Genomic DNA, 20,773 nt, shown 5'->3' with positions numbered 1-20,773 from the left:
AAGAGCAGCCAATATGGTTAAAACTGTGCAATAAATCATCCACTTGCCTTAGAGTATTCCCCTAACATTTTTCTCCTAGGTGTAGCTCTGCTCCAGCCTTTTGACCATTCGGTCATTTAAGGAACAGAAGTGGAATTTTTAAAAGTGATTTATCAACTTGCTGCTACTGCTGTGCTTGCCTACAGGATCACCCTTTGCTGACTTCAGGAAGAGGAGAACTAGACCAAAGTCTACATGTTTTATTTTCCTAAGCACTTGCAGTCAGCCTTGTGCTGGCCTGCCAGCTCTGTGTGGTGAATTGCTGAACGTGCCCACCCCTCCCTGAGTAATAGTTAATAGCACAGTAAAGGAGCCTGCTGAGCAGAGAAGGTGTTTCCACACCATCTCAATGTGGCTGCATTAGAACAGCAGAAAGCATCGTATCAAGGATGAAAGGGCTCCAAATTTTCATTGCCAGCATCACCTAAGACTCACACTTGAGGATAAATTTCTTTCCAGCTCACAAAGTGAGATTAAGATTGGACATATTCATATGCTGGAATTTAAAGCACAGCTATGATTTCTACTCTAACTTCTTTGGTAAAAGAATATTCTGTTTAAATAATATAACAAAATAAGATAGTTTTATAAAAATAAGAGAGTATTTCCAAATAGTTTCTTAAAACACACAATAAATTTTTGTTGTACATCAAGGAGCAAAACAGATAGACTAAGATGTGATAAAGAAAAATGTACATGAAAGATAAAAGATAATATGTTGTATAGAGCCACAGAAATAAATAATTTGAAAGCTTCAGAGGAAAGAAAGTGGGATTAAAACTTTTTGGTAAAATGGCAATGTCATCCTGGTATTCACTACTTTTGGTAACATGTTGTTATATCAATTAGTTATTTACAAAAACTGGGCCAAGTTTACTTGCATTTACAACTGTCCTTCTTGAGACAGTTTTAGGAAAAAAAATCAATACTGTGATTTTTTTTTTCTTAATAAGCTTCAGTTGTACCCTTCGTTTGGGCCTGTAGTTACGTACAGGTGTGTTAGGTGAATATTCCAGCAAGCACAATACCGGCATGCAGGGCCATCAGGTCTCCTCATAGTTCGTTACAAACAACAGAAGAAACCATAATTTTTTCTCATAACTATCAGGCAAAGAGATCAGCAAATACCTTGCCCATCATGGAGTATTTGGCAGGACTCAGGCTCCTGAGATGGGGCTGCCATGAAGACTGAAGGAACAGTATTTTCATGAGAGCACAGCAAACCCGTTGTGCTAAACAATGCCAAAATGTGCAGTCCATGCAAAGCCCAGCAGGGACAGCTCTAGATCTTAACAGCAGCAAAGTGGTAAAAGATACACAGAGTCTCCAATCTGCTCTGCCACATCCTGTTACTTGCTCAAGCAAGGAAAAAACCAGTGTATCTTTCTGGAAATGACTACTAAACTCATGTGAAAATCTTAGTTGAAATCAGACATGCACTGGGCTTCAAAGCAGAAGTTTCAAGGCACAAGACCTCTAAATTTGTTTCCTGTTGTCCTGGCTTGTAAGATAAGCATGTATTCTATTTGCTGTCTGTTGGAGGTGGACAGTTTTCTTATCTCTTCCAAGAACAATGCCTCCCTCTGGGGAGAGATCTTCTGTTAATGGGCCATTGAATGACTCACTGCGTGACTGATGGGGTTGCATCATCCCATTGTGAGATGCTCCACCCAGAGGGAGGAGCCAAGCATCCCTACCTGCATAAGATCAGCATTTTTGAGACATGAACTCAGCCTCTTCGCTGGATTCCCAAAGGAGCAGCTTCTTGTCTGCTGGATTCCCAGAGGAAGATCAGGCCCATCTACTCTCTCACCAGACCTTCAGAGAAAACTACACCCTTCTACAGGACGACTGCTTCAGCAGCATTTCATCTGCCACTCTAGGAGGAGCAGCCACCACTTAACTGGACTATCACCAACACCCTGACTCCTCAGGGTGTCAGGTTTCTGACTCCATAAGTAGTTTTGTTTGTACTAATTACTTTTTTTTTTAGCTATTATTATTATTCAGTTTTGGTTTTTTTTCCTAGTAAAGAACTGTTATTCCCATATCTTTGCCTGAGAGCCTTTTTATTTTGACATTGTGGTAATTCGGAGGGAGGGGAGTTTACCTTTTCCATTTCACGGGATACTCTAGCCTTCCTTCACAGACTCCTGTCTTTTCAAACCAAGACACCTGTGGTCAAACACACTGAAAATCAGTGAGGTGTCCCTTTACCTTGGAGGCAAATGGATTGGTCTTGATTGAAACAGTGATTTACAAAATTGTTTTCTCAAGCTTTTTATAAAATCATAGAATTGTTTAAGTTTGAACTTTAAGATCAAGTCCAGCCATTAACCCAGTATTGCCAAATCCACACTAAACCACATCCCTAAGCACCAAATGAGTTTCTTTAGACCTGTGATCTTTTGAAGATTGGACAAGGAGGGTGTGTGTATGCACTGTGATTAGAAGAGCCTCAGTAAATTCCTGTGGTGGCATTTCTATTCTGCTCCTGGGACAGAAAAGTCCACAAGATGGAAGGGAAAGGACATGACAGTGAAAGGAAAATCACAGTTCAAAGATGCCAGAAATTACATTGACCTCTGAAGAGAAGCAGCTGTCCATCTGTCCTGTGAGGAGGAGAGACCTATCAAGCAGTCCAGAGTCATTGAGCAGGGGACAATCGTGCTGGCCCCAGTCTTGCTTATCCTCTTCTCTCTTCTGGGCAGCACATTGTCTTAGTCAGTAAAACTCCCCACTGCCAGAAAGCAACAAAATAAGATGACCTGATGGAGGTAAAGTTAGTGGCATTTGAGAATTGACAATTAATTGGCAATTAAGATTTTGATCACCATTTTATCAACACTTGTCCTTTGAATCCTCAAGGAGCTGTTGAAATTTGTGTGTCAAGCCCAAGGAAACCAGCTGGTGAATTCCTGTGTAAGCATGTGTGGAAGTGGTTGGTCTCCTGGGGTTTGTAATCTCTTCTGTTAGAGATGCCCCTTAACCTCAGAGTGTCATTATTTTGAACTACAAAAGGAATCTGTGCACTGCAAGATGCTGTGATTTACTTACCAGTGTATGAGTTCAGAAGATGATTTAATTTCTCAGCTAAAGATCTGTCCTCATCACACATTATTACACTGTAGGTATCAGTGGAAAGAAATTTCTATGGAAATGATCTGGGGACTTCAAGAGTGAGACAGAATTTTATTCTTTCAAATAGATAATTTCTCACAACCAGCCCATTTAGACACACTCAGTACATTCCAGCACATCACATTATACCCCAAAATAACAGTGCCATGAACTTAAAAATTAATACATCTATTATAAATTAGTGAGCCAAGTTACAGAAAGGATTGAGCAGCAAGAAAACTGATAACCAAAACAGTGTTTAAATACATTTCTAGTAGAAGCCAACCCTATGAAATTGACCTGGGAACAGTGCACACAGCTTCTCTTTTTTTTTTTTCACCCCCTTCTCTACTCTACACAAAGACCTGCTTTAGGAGTTTATGATTTTCTAAATCACTTGCACGGTTTATTTTTGGATCTAATCTTGGGAGGTACTTCATGTCAGGCAGGACAGCAGTAGCCTGACAGGTTTTTCCACCCAAGAGCAGACAGTTTTGGGTGGAACATGTGTAACAACCACAGGGCATCCAGAAAATTCTTTCTTGAGCAAAGAATATTTTTGATGTCCAGAAAGTTCTGATGGCCCTCATCTTCTGTAGACTCTGATACTCTAAAGAATGCAAATCTTTGAAGCTCAGGGGAAGGCACCCTTTGAAGTTTGGTTTTATAGCTGAACAGGTATCTGCTGTAAACTGAAATCTCAGGCCTTATTTGCAGCAACACTATTATGAATGGACTTCTTAATTGTGAAAGTGAGGTGAAAAAAACAATCTTTGATATAACTGGAGATTTCTACAGAATTATCCTCCTGTGCAAAGCTCTAAGAATTTTGCTTTCAAACTTCTAAAAATACCTTGAAATCACTATGACTTTCACAGAAAACTAAGACATTTCCTAGACTGTCTTTTTCTACAGGACTGCATGAGGCAGGATTGGGGACAGTGATAAAACCCAGAAATTTTCTCCACAAAACTGGAAATACCAGCAGATCTCAACAGAGAAAATTAAAATATTTACTGCTGCTCTGCCTCTCCTACTTTGTGTCAGTCTTAAGTAACAGAGTTAGTTTAAAAAATCAGTCACTGCAATCCATCTCAGTAAAAGTGTCATCTGAAGATCATGTATGCTTAGCCTATGAATGAGAGGGGGGGAAAAAATCTAGTGGTTATTTTGGAACGTATTTAAGGATTTCTTCCATGTCTTTTCACTGTGATGGAAGACAAATTATATTTTAAAGCCCTAAATGCTGCGTTTTAAGGGTATCCCTTCAAGTTACGGTCACTGAGAACGTTGTTGAAAATCTTGTATGAACAACAAATCTTGTACGAAAATTCATACTTTATTGCTAATTATGTACCAAATCTATAAAGCTGTCTACTCTACAATGCACAGTTTTGCTGTACAGAGCTTTTAGAACTAGACATTTTTCAATCAAAATCAGAGACAATATCCAAACTGTAAAATGTAACCAGACACTCTTACCCTCTCTAAACAGTCTAATAAATAGATGTAAATAAATATTGTAGAGCAATAGTATAAAGCTTGCACCAACAGAGGTGTATTATTTATCTGTGGCCAATAGCAAAAACTTGTTTTTACCTTTAGAAAGGGTATTTCAAATTTCTTGCAATACAGAAGGAAATAAAAATAACCAAAAAAACCCCAAAAAAACCAAACAAAAAAACCCACCCAAAAAAAAACCCAAAAAACAAACCAACTGTGAAGATAACTCAAAAATATTGTGACAGGATCCAGTGTGTCTGTTACTTTACCAGTACTCACCAAGAAGTTTTTCAGTTTAAAGCTTTTTTTAACAGGAATGCTTCTATCTTTGGTTGTACCACAGGCAGATGCTGCAAATTAGCACCATTCAAAAAATAATGAGAACATCAAATCTTCTCAGAGCATGAGGTAAAATGATATTCAAAAAACAGTCTTTCAGTTTCAACTTGTTTTTTTCCAGTTTGAAAATCTAGTGCACCACACATACAAGTTGGGAATATTACCAAACTTAAATTGCAGATTATCTCAGATTTAAGAAGTTACTTAATTTAGGAGAATTTCTGCATGCTTTTTTGCCAGTGTCTACAAATGAATGTACAAAAAAGATAGGAGATGGTCCCTTTAAGCAAAAAAATATGCTTATATTCTCAAGCAGCAAGATAAATTTAATCTAAATACACTCACAATATTTTCTATAAAATGTTGATATTAAAAACTCAACATTTTTTGCACTCCTTTTAAGGGATGATTGTCAGGGAGGTCTTTTAACTGCTGTACCATTTATCACACCCAACAATACAATTTGTGATGTATTTTATGAAGAAATTGTAAAATATGCCCTAGTAAAGTCTGCCCTATTGTCCAATTGAGTCTGAATTACTATTTTTAAATTATCTTTTATCTTAAAGACCTTAATCTTTGATACACAGAAACCTTTTTCTGCATGTAACAGCTGTAAGGATAGTCACCCCTTTGATAATCCCTTACAATTTTACAAAATGCAGAGATTTAATATTGCTTTAACTTCTTGTTCAAAAATACACAGTGCAATAAAACTTATAAATACCTGAAAAATTAATTTCTGACATTGCATTTACAGTAGTTTTAGTAAGTGCTTATATGTAGTTATTAGTCAAACGACTCTTCCTCCACCAGAAATAAAGACTAACCCTATTTTTATGAGATGCTTGTTTTCTGACTTTTCTATAGTTGACCATGGCTTGGCTGTGCCAAAATATTCACAAAGCCACACAGAGATTCAGACAAACAGATGGAAAGTAAGGCTGTCTCAGAAATACTAAATGATGTCATCATGTTCCTCAGAAACTCTACTCTCAGCATTAAAATAAAATTCCAGGAGAATAATGGAGCTCTGATTTCCCTTTCACAGACCCTGCTGCCTGTCAGACAGGCACATTCAGTCCAAATCTGTATCCCAGTGATCCTCTGAGCTGACAGTGAAATGCCTGTCTCTGGTACAAGCAAAAGACCTGCTTTAAAGCTTTTGATAACAAAATGATGTGCTTTCCAAATAAGTTGATTTTAAATTTGAATTCCTTCATTTTCCAGAAGAGTGTATCTCTGTGATAGGGAATACTGCTGAAAGGATGTTTATTTGCATGTGGCTGTTTAAATCCTGCTTAGCTGATAACCTGTAGATAATATAAGGCTTTCGAAGTGCTGGTCTTCTGCTCTTTCTTTCACTCTCTGCTCTTCTAAGGCACATACGAGTCTGTCCCTTTCTTCAACCACTTTCATCATCTCGGCAAAAATTTCATCCTCCTCGTTCAGATCCATCTCATCTTTAAGGCTGTCTAAAAGGTCACAAAATATAGCTTAAGAACCAGATCACTGTTTGCATTTTAACTGTTAGTGCACAGCTTGAATTAACATTATAATCAATGACAAATGTAGTCAATAGCAGTTAGTACTGTTAAAGTTACAGTTCAGGGAAATTTTCTCCTAGATTTGGGCCATTTGAAGTTGACCATTAGGGTTCCTAGGGTCTAGAGTACCCTTGTACAAAATTTAGACTGGAAGCGATAGGAAAAGCACTACTTAATTATAGAAGCAATTAAGCTGTAATTTAAATTTAGCTTATAAGGTAAAAATCCCAACATTAAATGCAGTACCTGTAAGAAAATGGAAAGCATTTTTCAGAAAATGTACTGAAAACTGCCATCACTTGCAATCCACATGCCTAGAACACAACAGGATATTTTGGGGTACTCAGTGCTATGGAACCAGTCTTCTCCCTGCATTGCACCTCCCCATGCTCCTTTTCAAATCCCAAATAAAAAGACAAACCCAAGCTGTAATCCCAAGTACCTCAAAGCAGTTCCAAAATACTGTGGTAACCAGCAATGCTGCATAAGAGCAGACAACCTTTTCTGCTTAGCTGACTGAAGAAGTTACTTTCCATTGCTGTCCATCATCAGCTGGACATTGCTGCCTGGAGAGCCAATTAGTGTAATTGCCCCTGCAGTGCTTCCAGTCCAGTTCAGTGTAGGACTGGGCAGGTTGGTTCAGCTGTCTTCACCAGGAGTCAGTTGAGAAGATCTCACATTTTGCTGGCTGAGCTGTGCTCAGAGGGAGCACAGGAGCCTCAGCCACCCTGTTTCTTTTTGGAGCAAACAGGGTTGGCACAGTCTGTCCCTGTAAGCCGGGGCACACTGTCCCCTTTGACTTACCATCAATGGCCATTTTCTCTCTCAGCTTTTGTTCCAGCCTGCTTTGGTGGTCCTCCAATTCTAGCTCTTGGGCTCTGGGTGCAGCAAAAAGTATGTTAAAGAAGCAGCTTTTTCCAATGAAGACATATATGTTAACACTATTTAATTACAAGATTCTGTGTTTTGTTTACCCAGTATTTTCTCCTCATGGGCTGCCAAAGCTAAAAGGTTTGCTTGTGCTAACATCTTCAGAGCAGCTCCAGGAGTACCACTGCCACCTTTAACATTATGTATGGGGTTAAACTCCCCCATACTCAGCAATGCTTAAGGCTTTGAACCATCTGTGCTTTGCTGGTGGCACCCACATTGTAATTCTGCATAGGGCTGAACCCACACATGAAGGGCCTCACCAGGCCCTCTGCACAGGGGCAGGTCCTGGGGCAAAGGAATTAATACATGAACACATCTAGACAACAACATTTTGTGTCCTGCAGTGCTAAAAGCAGCCCACTGTTGCCTTTTTAACTCACAGACAGTGTGAGAAGAAAGCACTGCTACCACGGCACCCAATGACAAGGAGAGGGGCAAGAAAGGTTTGGCCCCGGCAGCACCAGCACAGCTGGGGAGAAACTGGGGTGTAGCTGGAGCCCAGGGCTGGGCTGAGTGCTGTGGAAATGATAAATGGCAATGGGCAGCCTGCACAGGTGGGAAACCCAAGGGTGAGCGAGGACTGCTGTCACCTTCCCACATTGCCCACGAGTAGTGGAGAAAGTAGCTGAGAGTCACCTCCACCTGTCTCGAGTGTGTTTGCAGGGAGGTAAGGAAAGGCAGCTACAGCAAACATTGCTTCCATCAGCCACAACAGTGGCATCTGAGGTGGGTTTTATTTGCTTCTTGTGTTGGTGTATTTTGCTTCTTGTGTTGTGTTGGCACTACAGCCACAGAAATTCATGGCTGTAGTGAATTTCTAGGTCTTTTTTTCCTATGTCAAATAAAAACAGATGAATTTGTCAGGCTGTTTTTCTTCCCGAGAGAAGGTGTTCATTAGAGCCACATTATGTGAAGGCAGAGCATCTCTATGCCCCATTGGTTCAGAGTATAATACAGAATTGAAATGTTCGAACCACTGCAAGAGGGAAGGATGAGGAAGCCTCAGCTGCAAATCTGTGTTCAAAACAGGCTGTAGCTACTCTGGATTTTATTCCTCAGCTGTCTCAAACACAGCACACACAGGAAGGTATTCACAGGTGTATTGTGAGTTGTGAGTACATTTTTTCCCTCTCTCCTCCCCATCTTTAATACTTAGGCTTGTTCTTACTTACATAATCAGGAGCTCAGACTCATAACGCATTAATTTGTTCTTCTCCACAACCAGCTCAAACCATTCATGTAGCATCTGATTTTCGTCCTTTGTGCCTGAATCTGTGTGAAATAGGAGACTTCAGTGTGTTTCACCAGCTTTCTTCCAATGCTTTTGCCAACTAAGTTCTCCTTCAGTGGTCCTCCTGTGTAAGCCTACATGACCTCAAAAGGAGATGGTTTTGCTGTATGCAAAACTATACTTACCCCAGTAATGACTGAGTACAACAGGTATGACATTTTTATCTATTTTTGGTAGACAGTTGTGGCTTATAGCAGCTGGATTTTAAAACACTTTTGTCCTAAAGTTTTTCCTTTCAAATAATCACAGAGACTTTATTGGGCACTATTTCTGTCTCTTAGCTCTGCCTTTGATAAGATAGTGTCTTTGTTGAAACTGGGTGTCAGAGCTGAACTGTGTCTAAGTGGATATTCCATTAACTTCATCAGCCTTCAGGATGCACACACATTGGCAAGTGGCAACTTAATCCCTGCTTCCAGTGGACATCAGACACACCACGAAATCCTCTGCAAATTTCCCTTCACTTGTCAACTGGCCTCTAAATTTGCATCTGCTTTGAATGACAAATCTATGATAACTGGGTGGTTTTATAACACTTTGGCCAGGGCATCACTGATAGACAGCCTTTCTCCCAAAGAGCTCACAGCTTGACTCTGTCTTTCTGAAGAAAAGGGTGGATCTCTTTCATCGGGTAAGGACCTTTACTCTCCTAAAATACCATCTGTACAAAAGTCTTTGGCAATGAAGAACCCCCAAGTGTTTTCAAATGGCAAGTCAGAGCACATATGTATTTCTTTTCCTTGCTGTCCTTTTTAACATCCTCATGACTTCACATTTTCCATTCATTTTTTCATGAAACAAAGCCACTCCACCTCCCTTTGATGCAGAATTACAGGAACACTGATGGCACTGCCAACACACCTCCCACATCTGTTCTGCCCGTTCCTGCCTGCTGCCACAAAATGGTGATCACTTGTAGGAGGCAAATATCTTACACTACTCCAGGTTGAGGCTACAATCCAAGCGACACACTGGCACCTTCAGAAGCATAAAGCCAAAAGACAGCCTGTGCTCCTGCCCCATGGTATTTGCACTGCCCACCACACATGGAAGCAGAGATAGCCAGATTTAGGGTGAAAAAAAAAGGACTACTGCCAGCAGGCAGGGGAACAAGCTCTCTCCTCCTCAGTCCTTACATCACAATGCTAGATAACCAAGAATAAAATCCCCACAAACCAGCCTGGCTGTTTTCTGTGGATGGAAGCTTATACGATTCCTTCTACTTTAAGAGGAACTGAACCTCTATTTTATATGACTGAGAGCACTGAAACTTAACCCAAAAGGTCTCCAGTTAAAGCTCCAGAGACACCAATTACAAGAGTATCATTAAACTAGATTACCAAGGGGAGAGACAGCCAGAGTCCTGGGCAGTTCAGCAATGTTCCTGATGCCTTTCTGTTGTCATTTTGGAATGTGCTTCAACAGGTTACCCCCTCTTATCTCTACAGCTGCAGCTGCCTCTCACTCAGAGCCAGGGTTTGGACTCCATGCAAAAGCAGCAGTTTAAAGCCCACCTCCTTGGGGCAGCAACGATATCAGCCAGTGAAGCCCTTTAGCCATCTGCCTAAGCCAAGGGGAATTGCTGGGTGTTTGGGATCACCAGCCCCTTTGCATGCCTTCACCAGACACCATCATCCCAGGGAACCCAGGCCACCTCCTGCCAGCATCGGAGGAGTTACCTCAGCCCCCAGACCAAGGACAGGCGTCAAGCTGGCATGGGTGCAGTTGTCATCAGGACTTGACCCCCGCTGGAAATTACCATGGAACAGGAGGATAAACAGTGGGAGAAGGCAGAGCAATCTCTCTTCAATTCCTGCCTGATTCCATTAAAACTTGGCAGTAACGGATGTGTTCCTGTGCGATCTTCCAGGTCAGCAAGCGGTGATAAAAAGCGTCATCCCAGAGTGACTGCAGGAGCGCTCCTTGCTGGAACATGCCAGTTTCCCACTGATCCAATTCAGGGATGCAGCATTAGTACTCAGAGCCTTAGGTCTTTGAACACCACCATAAGAAATGGTGGCATCATCAAAATTTGATATATTTTACTGTCAGTAAAAACACTGCAATTGCTGTTATGCATAAGTGCAGCACAGACACAAAAGGTTACTGTTCCATTTTCCTTGTTTCCTTGTTTAGGCAAAAATATTCCTTCTTTTAACCTTTCCCCTTTACAGTTTAAACACTCAGTGTCTCTAATAAAAGACTGTGTATTGTAAGTTGATTGAGGTAAGCAGAGATAATGCACTTTGCAAAAAAAATTCATTTTCATAAAATCCACAAAAAGATGAAACAAAACTAGCCCTTGTTTTGCCTCCTCCTCCATCCCACAGAATGCCCCCTAAGTGTTCCCAGTGGCCTTTTTTCCCTGAGCTTTTCAGATGTTTGTTACTAGCAATGTTAATACTTATTTAAGTCTGATGGAGGGCTTGATGCCTTCCAAGGACAGAACAAACCAAAGAAGAATTTTGGATGTTGCATTTCGACAGATCTTTTTTATAGGTTAGAGGGAAAACAGTTTGTGAGTTTGTTTTGTGAGCCATGTTGGCTTTTCCCTACAGTATTGCTAAAGCAAACCTTTCCTCCTGGTTTACCCGAGTCTCCTCTAACTGAGATCCATTTGAAAGTCAGACATTCTTCTAATTACATCATAGGTATTTCTATTTTCATCACTTTTGAGGGAATTGTATAGGCTGTGGAGGAGTATTTACTGAACACTCTTCTGAAAACCTGAACCTTCTCTTCTCCAGATTGATGCTTCACTGTCCCTTCTTACAGTCATCACACAGTAAAGGGATCCTGGCCAGTTTGCACCTTTTTAGGTACAGTTAAACCTCATATTCCTTATTTCTACAGGCTTGCAACTGATTTCTTTTGTCTCTGTTGAAAATTCTGAGACACCCCGGATATGTTTTTTTGTGAAATCAAAAACTAGCTACAACATGTGCAGATATTTATTCACCTTCCAAAGCATGGAGACATTTCCTAACATTCTCTCAACGTAGGTTTTCTTCTTTACCATCATTGTTCATGACTTGTTTAGTCAACTGAGCCCTTATGCTAATTTCAGTGGAAAACGTGTTTTGAGATTTTTATTTCTGTATTTTCTTGTAGGCAGAAGCTCTCCATAAGCCTTCACAAATGTCAGCAGAAAACAAAGCAACGGTACATCAGTGATTTATTATTTGGTATTTTGAAGCAGAATAAAGGAAATAATGAGCATGAAAAATTATTCATAGGACTGATATTATTTCTTCTCATTTTTGGGGGGTGTTTTTTGGGGGTTTGTGGTTTTTTTCCTAATGCATGAATTATTGTCACTACAATTACAAGATCATCAAAACCTCATTTTGCTCATCAGTCTTCATGGCAGTTGTTTCGCACCCACGCATGTTCTCTTCTAATTCAGTTGAGGAGCTAATGAATAACTCCCCCTAACAAAGAGGCCATTCATCCCAGGCTTACAGAATTATTAGAGGAGAGTTGCGTAAATGTCACTGAAAACTGGTATTTGCAGGCCTGCCTCTAAATTTGGTTATTCACAACCTTTGCAGCTCAATATTATTGCTGAACTGTGATCGTTTTCTAATTACCTTAATAATACCTATTAAATCACTTGAATTGCATAAGCGCAGACCTGCTTAAATACAACTTAACCTAATAAACACTGGTCATTCATTAAAAAATAATGCTCATTATTTTTAGGAAGCTTGAACAGAATATTAAACTCACCAATTCCTGCATCATTACACACATGTTATTATGAGCAACAAAGCACTCACATTTTGTCTGGGAAGCTCATGACTTTGTGCTTTTGCACCAGAAGAGAGACAGTAACATCCTACGTTTCAGAATCTGCCCTATTTGTAACTGGCCACCTACACACAAACAATCAACAGGGAGAAAAAAAAACACTACTTTCACCTTAATGAGGGCAATCCAATTACCAGGGATGGTAAGAGAATGAGAAGCATCGATCTCTTGGCAGGCAGCCTTCCTTAGGAAATGCAATTGTCAAAACAGCAACAACAAGAAGTGGCTCTAGGCCATTTATCCTGGTATTCGGTGTCTATCCCAAGAGCTAGAAGCTTCTCGTTCCTCTATATTTTTGAGGTTTACAAAAAACAACCACCTTTATACAAATCAGAAGAAAAGAGCTAACTCTCTAAATTCTCACAGCCTTTTTAGCAGACTTTCTCATGGGCGGTAAGGGGGGTGCTGTTTGATAAAGGGTTATGATTTCATTTAAGAAAAATAGATGATAAATTTTAAAATAAAATTTGGGATAGACTAACATGATAAATTCTAGGAAATCAGTTAATAAATATAAAAGGTTGGGTGAATGCTGTCTTGGTGAACTGATTAGTGCAGTGTCAGAATAGGGGTGAGAGCTGCTATGAAATACAGCATTAAAAAGGCCAGCACGGAGGGGTTGGACTGGATTGCCTGGTTAAGACAACAACAAGATCAGGTGCCAAAACATATCTGGGTTTTCCATGTTGTGCAACTGCCTATCAGGAAAACACAAGGCTTAGTTTTCGAAAGTGGGGGTAAATAAATACACATTTGCAATCAGTCTGTCAGCTCCTTCAGCACAGACCCACAGCCCCCTCTGAAGTCCCTTATGGGCATGGTTCACACTCCCAGCCCCATTCTGAGCCTGGCAGGAGCCCCTGGGGGTCCTGTCCCTCTGCTTCACCCTGTATGTGCTGGGGAGCAGTGCCAAGGCTGGGCCAGGGGCAGGATCCCACAACCCTGGGTGCTTGGGAGTGTCGGCTCAGGTAAGGGGAAACCTTGCCTCTAGCTGGGGCCAGAGGGACACCCCTGTCATTATCTGCCCACTGGGAGAAAAGCTGTGCTGTTGGGGTCTGTGTGTGTGCCTGCAGGCTGCTGTTGCTATAGCATGGCCACTGGCTCTAATCATATTAATGGCATTTCACACTCCAGGAAAGTCATTAAAGACTCCGTTACTAGGCATGGGCTACTGCTGGCTTGGTAACTGAGATACAGCTCCTGGAAACCTCACTGGTTCCCTCCACAAGATGAAATTAAGCTCAGGATGGGACTTAAATTTAAAAAAAAAAAAAAAAAAAAAAGAGGGGGCAGTGTTGGGGGAAATGTAAATTCACATTCAATAGCATGGTCAATAAGAACCAACAGAAAATTTAAAGCATTCAATGTAAAGGTGCTTGAGCTAACAGAGAGTTAGAGAAAAAGGTTTATCAATCATTTTTGTCCTGCCAGTTATTGTTCCTTTTCAGATTTTGCACCAAACTATTTCCATGACAACCATTAAAACCCTCTGCTTTGGAACAGGTTAAAAATCCCACCACTAAACAAGCAAACTGCTTTGTGTACCTGCTTCTCCTCTTAGTTCTCTCTCCAGTTCGACACCAAAAATCTCCAAAGCTCTTTGTCTTTCCTCCAGTTCTTCTAGCTGGCGCTGGATTGCCTGCAAAAATGTAATGATAGAAAAGCTACAGACAAAAAATTCAGAGACAAAAGATGGTCTCAGTGCTTAGAGAAACAGCTTGGAAAGGTCTCGGAGGAGTCGTGGCTCTTGCCAACTCATTGAGTGTACCAGGCACCTAAGCAATTTAAATGTGGCACTAGGTGTCTATCACAATTTCATGTAAGTATCACAGGCACCAAAAGAACCTCAGTTTTTTTCTGAGTTTTAGCTCTCCCATTGTAAAAAAGAGATCATAACATTTCTGTGTCTCACAAGGTGTAAAAAGTCAATACTTTCACATTCAGAGACATATTCTGAGATACTACATTAGTAAAGCTCATATAAATAGGGAAGGTTTACAGCTTGAAAGCTCTGCTAGCTATTTTTATTGTCCATGGGATTTTGTTTGGTTTGCTTTCATATTTCACCAGCTTTTGACCCAGAAAGAAAAGGGTCTAATAGCTGTGACAATTCAGTGGTACTTCAGGAAAGATTTCTACGTCCATTGTCCATTCCCTTTGAAATAAGACTTTTAGAGGTGTGGCAGGGATAAAAAGCATGAAACACCTTAAAAGGTTGAAATGTCAAAGACAGATGCTCAGCAGTTCACATTTCGGGCTGTGTTAGGGCATTCCAAGCCAAGCCCTCAACTACAGCCTAACAAATACGAAAGATGATTCAAAAAGTTTGGACTTCATTGTCTCCACGAAGCATTAAAACAAGAGTAGTCACGTATGCATCTAATGTTACCTGGAGATAATTTACAATTCTCAGATAAAAAATTAAAACATAGCTTCTCTTCCCATGTATTAAATATGATACATCTGAGATCAAATAGTGCAGAAGTGCATTTACAAATCTTAAACTGTAATTGGAAATAACACGTCAGTAGAGTCCAGAGCTTTCCTAGCATTTTCTGAATATCAGGACCTGTATAAAATGAAGTGACTTTCTGTCATTAAGGGAAAAAAATGATTCACTTTTGTTGTTGTAGCAAGGAGAGAACAAAAGCCATCACTGTATTTTTTGTATTCCCCTGTAATGCACAGAGGTAATGGCTGAGATTCTTACATTCTACAGGGTTGATGTTATTTTCCCTTTCTATGTCTTTCCCTCTTCAGTTCCCTTCTCATATTGCCAGTCACTATTCCCTCTTGTTCTTCATGCACATTTACAAAATTATGATGGTAATTATGATGATCTCCAGGGACTGACATGGGTTTGTCCCCCAGAGAGATGCAGGGCCCTGCCACACACACCTTCCTGCTGCTGATGGCTGGGGGGATTTCAGCACAGAGGGCAGTGAGCCATACTCGGGAGTGAGGGGAGGTGCAGACCCCGTTTTGGGTACCCCATCCTCACGAGTCACTCTTGGGAGACAAAGGGGACATCTGCCAGCTACATTTTCACCTGTGCTTTGTGAAGCCTCTTCAGTTCCTCTTGTTTAATCAACTGCTTTGTCTCCTTCTCCAGCTTCCTTCTCTTTCTGAGAGCCCTTTTTGCCTATAAAAGACACAGAGGGAAAGAAAAAGGCAATCAAACATAAGTATGCCATTGCAGCTTTCCTCAAAGCTCACCCAGAAGCACGGAGCCTTTGAGGTTGGGACTGACTCCTGGGGACAGCCTGACCCCATCCCCTGCCCAGAGCAGGGTGAGCTACTGCAGGCTGCTGGGGCCAAAGGGAAGCAGCCATGTAGGAACATTTACATGCATTTGCTATGCTGGCTTTAAAGCATTACAAGCTCCTGAGGCAACCCTAAGTGAGTGTCAATAAAACATTTCCAAATCACAAAGCTGACTGTATGAAACACCCCACTATACATGGCCATACACAGGCTGGACAAAGCACCAATTTAAGGAAATTCAACCCATTTCCATTGCTAGAGCTATAAAGTGGTAAATTCACATCATGGGACACTACTTGAAGCCCTATGAAACCTTCCCTATTGCCATTTCTGTGCTGCATTACAGAGATTTTTGCTTTTCCCCAGGGCACTTGTTGCTGCTGTTGGGAGATCAGGACAGCACATGCTGCAGGGCTGGGCAGGGAATCACCTGCCATTTCTCCATCTTCCCTTTGACCCAAGCTGTCCTGAAGTGCTTCAAGGCTGTGGTTAGAGCACATTATTGAGGAGGCAGGATACATGAGCACCATAGACCAGACAACATTAAAAAATTAACCAACCAGGAAGTCCCTAAGTTTTTTCCCACCAAGTTTTGCCAGATACAAATCGTGGCACTGGCAAAATAGCAGCCAGAACTGGCATGAAAAGGGATGGTAGAGGGCAGCTGAAAGAAGCACACCGAGTGGAGAATGTGCATCAAAACTGAATCACTGCTAATGCCCATGTGCAACAGCTGATCCTTCTTCCCATTTCTGGCAGCTTTCCTGCAGCTCTGCCTTCTCCCCGCCCTCTCTGTGACTGCCTGAACTGCTGGGCGTCACTTCTATCCAGTTTGCTCCCATGCCTCCCTTCTTTTCTCTATTTTATTTAAACCTTTTTAAATTCACCGTAACATTATTGAACTACAGATTGTCTTTCCTGTAACAGGAAAGATGAATGAAGAATCCTGCCATCTCAGCACATCCTGACACAGAGCCACTGGGGCCAAGTGCTGCCACACATTGCTGTGCTTTGGTTCATCTTTTTCCATTCAAAGTCCCACTTGGCTTTCATATTTTTCAGTCTTTTTCAGTACTTTGTTTTCCTTCCTCTTCCCCCCACCCCCAAAGACAGCAAATCAGAAGGCCACCTCATACTATTAATTACATTTACTGATATTCTGCACAGGAAAGAGATAAACACACTTCTGACGAGCTATCCAGACAACAAAAGCTGTGTTTCCTCACCTCAGAGCTGGGTGTGGAAGGTTCAGGGTGCTGTAGCCCCCTGGCTCCTGCTGTTGGCCCTTTTGGGGTACAGGGCCTGGGTGTGACTTTATTCTAATCAGCCCAAGTGTGTGAGCCACAAACAGAGTGCTTTCCAGGCAACCTGCCTGCAGCACTTCTCAAATGAATCTGTATTCCCTCAAAGGAAATCTGCATCGGTTTGGTTTATTTTTTTCAATAGTTTGCTTGTTGGGCTACATATTAAGGCCACTTAAGAATCTGCTTCAAAGCAGTTTCAGTGAAACATTTCTGTTTGTCAGATTAAGACCTCCCCTGTCAGCACTGGTATAACCAGGGGAAATTAAAGGTCCAAAGAGGTAAAAGAAATGTTGATGTTCATCTGTCTTAATGTATTTTCTCTCCATGACATGTAACCTCCAACGTTCCACTCCCCACTTCAAGGAATTGCTGCGTGTTTCAGATCAAAATCATATGATGAATTTTAAATACAACCCAACTAAGGAAATACCTTTCTATTTCCAATTCAAGATTACCTTGTGTGTTAATGAAGGCTTGGATTCAAACTCCTCATCAGAGGATGAAGTAGAATACTCAGTAGCTTGTTTTCTGACAGGTAGGTATTCATATCCTAAAGCACAATAACAAAATGGTCAGTGAAGCAAAAAATGCTGTTCTTTAACCTAAACAGACACTTTGCACCTGCCCTGAGTTCTAATCAGCAGCACCTAGTGCAATTTGGAAATTCAGCTGACAGCACTAATTAAATTTTTGATCCCTGTCAAAAACTGTCTGGCTATATATTTTATTTTATTTTATTTCTTTCTAGGTACTACAAACAAATAAATTAATTCCTTGAGCACCCTGCATGTAGCACACTGTTCTGAATGCACTCAACATTCATTAAAATGTATATCTGAAGTTAGCCATATTACCCAAATGATTGTATAAGGTTCACTATGCAGTGTAATTGAATGCACAAAGTCTGAGCCAGCTCTTAAACAAATTACCCTTATGTGGCTTGTAGCATCTGGCACCCATTTTTACTACATGACATCTGCTCAGTGTAAAATAGTTGGCGTCAGAATGTCTGGTCATATAAAAAAATCACAAATGTAATCAGAAGCAAATGGACTAAGAGAACAGGGCTTTATCACACAGCCTCATGCAACATAAATATTTCATTAATTATGTCTAAACAAATGTCACTTATTTTTCTGCTTTAGGAATATTATCACATCATTGGGCTGTTGATTAAAATGCCATAAGAAGTCAGGAAAATCTGTACATCACAACAATACACTCCATAAGGAAAACTCAAAGTCTGCCTTTGGAAGAAACATGCTTTCAGAATTATAAATTAAATTACGTTTAATTGCAGCAATTTTATCATGTCTGTTTTTCCAGCATCTTGTTTCAACTGGGTGTAAATATTTGAATTTCTTCTTAATTTGTCTAATGCGTAGCTTCATTCTCTTTAATTCAGAAAATAAAACCGCTTTTGGAACATCTGTGTCTATGCTTCAACCTGCTACAGGGTTAATGATTAACAGCTGGGCATCTTGGAAATGTACATTATTTAAAGCTAACAGTGTTAGTTTTTCTTTGTATCTACAAGGCAACAGTTGGCTTTCTAGGTGTATTCAGATTAAAATCTCCTCCCCTTCTCCCAGTGTAGATGTTTCTTCTTCGCCTTGCTCTGGGTCCCAGGACTGAAGTAGGACTTTTGCCTCCAGCCCTAATTTAAACTCAGGATCCATGGAATGTTTCATCCCAGACAGTAGAGCAATAAAAGCAAATCCAAGTAATTTGAGGCAGAAATTCTGATTTATTTTTTTCCAGCAATCTCAGTTTTAGAAGCACCCAAGGACTTTAGAAGCCCTTGTGCTCAGTGAAGCTGCAGGCTCAGAGGGCTCAAGGTCTGGAGGAGAAGCAGCCTGCTCCAGCACAGTAAGACAAACAAACAACAGGAAACCCCAAATCAAAATGCAAAAACCCCTCAAACTAAACAGCATGGGGTAGGCAGAACTTAGCCAACAGCTGTGAGAATTTCGACAAAACAAACATAACAATGTTCAAACTTAGGGACTTTACTGAGTCATTAAAATCTGAAATTTAGAACTGCAATACTGAAGTTAGATGATAATAATTTGCCTCCCAATATGCCAAGCATTAAAGCTTGACCTGCTGCAGAACTGATCTCAAAAATGTAGGTTCTTTTCCAAATATTAACTCAAGTCTTCTAGACTTGGGCTTTCACTTTCCAGGCATCTCATTCCTTCAGACTTGGAGTTATTTATTACATATTTCTTATTTCCTGAGTAGTCTAGCAACTCCCTCATATCCAAATTAGCATATGTTATACTAGAGCTTTCCCTCCCCATGGAACAAGACCTCAGATGAAAGTGCAATGCTTTTGAGAACCTCGCCCTTAACATGAACATCCAAGGTACTCATCTTCCCAGGAAACCTGAGGTCCTCTGAGAAACAAGGGAGGTGTGATGTGAAGAGGCTCATAAGGTGATCCCTTGTGTTAGATGTGGGAGCTCTACTGATTGTCCTGGAGATTCCTAGGGAAAACCCACCACTGGTGTCAATCTGCCTGTCACAGCTCACTTCCCTTTCTTTCCTGGGGTGTTTTTGTGTCATGTAGTTACTGCAGCCTAAATTCACAGAATGTCTTGGAGCAGGAACTGTTTTGATAACATAATGCTGTATTAATCTGTTGGCTTCCTCCATAACTGTCCAAGATTGCATATTTTTGTAAAGTCATGGGATTAATCCTGACCACTTTAAGAACTATGGTGTTTTACAAAAGAGAGAGATAAAGTTACATATATCTCCTGGGGCACTGGTGTCCAAAATGAGATGGAAGCTGGTAGGAAATGGAAAGAATGGCCAGCAAAAATCCAGAAGAATGACCAGCAGAAAGAGAGGACTTGGCTATTTGGTTTCACATCTCTGCTTCTCCACAGGTTTCTCATGTGGCCTTATGCATGTAATTAATTTTCTGGTGCCTCAGCTCCCCTTCTAAAATACAAAATCAGTGCAAAAGCAGTGTCCTCACTGAGCAGAACACTGCAAACACACAGACTTTCTGGGGCACAGCAAGGCAGTAATGGGAACCTGAAACATTTGCAAACAATCCCTTCCCAGTCTGAGAGTGCACAAAATCAGCAAAGTGAGTTCAAAGCATGTTAAATTTTCTCATCAGCTGAATTGGTTATCCTGCTTAAATTATCAGTAATTAACATGGCACTTTGGCATTTTTTTGAATTTCAAAAGGTCAGGTAGGCTTAGGAGAGAACAGTTAGCCATTTGATTGAACAATTTTATGGTTCAGTTTTGTGGTGGGAGTTTTACTGCAGGTTGGAACACAAAGGAAGCATCAGAGGACAAAAGCCTTAAAGATATTTGTGCAGTAAATCAAAAATCTGGAATAGTACTTAGGAAGTCCAGCATGGTTATTTGTGGACAGTTGTATATTCTACAGGCAAACTTTGGATTTTTTTTTTTTTTTAAGCCAGCCTCTGACTGAAAAGTTTGCATGAACCCCCATTAATTCAGTGAGCTTTGTCTAGGTCTCACACAGGTAGTCTGTGCATCTGGATTTCTGCACAGCCCCAAATTTCCAAGTGTCTCTGAGGACAAGCTCTTATGAAACAGAGGGGAAGTGTTAGGCAGAAAGCCTTGAAATCAGGCTG

General features: G+C 40.8%; 1 protein-coding gene across 1 annotated transcript in view; it reads right to left on the bottom strand.

Annotated features, from left to right (window-relative positions):
- Positions 1-5,764: 5,764 nt before the first annotated feature.
- MICAL2 (microtubule associated monooxygenase, calponin and LIM domain containing 2) overlaps positions 5,765-20,773 on the bottom strand; it is a 114,329-nt gene continuing 99,320 nt past the window's right edge. Inside the window, exons 31-36 of the mRNA XM_068194658.1 lie at positions 17,606-17,700; positions 15,632-15,724; positions 14,128-14,221; positions 8,654-8,753; positions 7,353-7,426; positions 5,765-6,476 (exon numbers count right to left, since the gene is read on the bottom strand). Coding sequence (XP_068050759.1) covers positions 6,292-6,476; positions 7,353-7,426; positions 8,654-8,753; positions 14,128-14,221; positions 15,632-15,724; positions 17,606-17,700 — 641 coding nt within the window. The 3' untranslated portion in view covers positions 5,765-6,291. The remainder of the gene's footprint in view (positions 6,477-7,352; positions 7,427-8,653; positions 8,754-14,127; positions 14,222-15,631; positions 15,725-17,605; positions 17,701-20,773) is intronic.

Source organism: Anomalospiza imberbis, chromosome 6, assembly GCF_031753505.1.
Source record: "Anomalospiza imberbis isolate Cuckoo-Finch-1a 21T00152 chromosome 6, ASM3175350v1, whole genome shotgun sequence".
Classification (NCBI taxonomy): Eukaryota; Metazoa; Chordata; class Aves; order Passeriformes; family Viduidae; genus Anomalospiza; species Anomalospiza imberbis.
The sequence above is the reverse complement of the archived record's forward strand: the minus strand, read 5'-3'. Positions and strand labels throughout refer to the sequence as shown.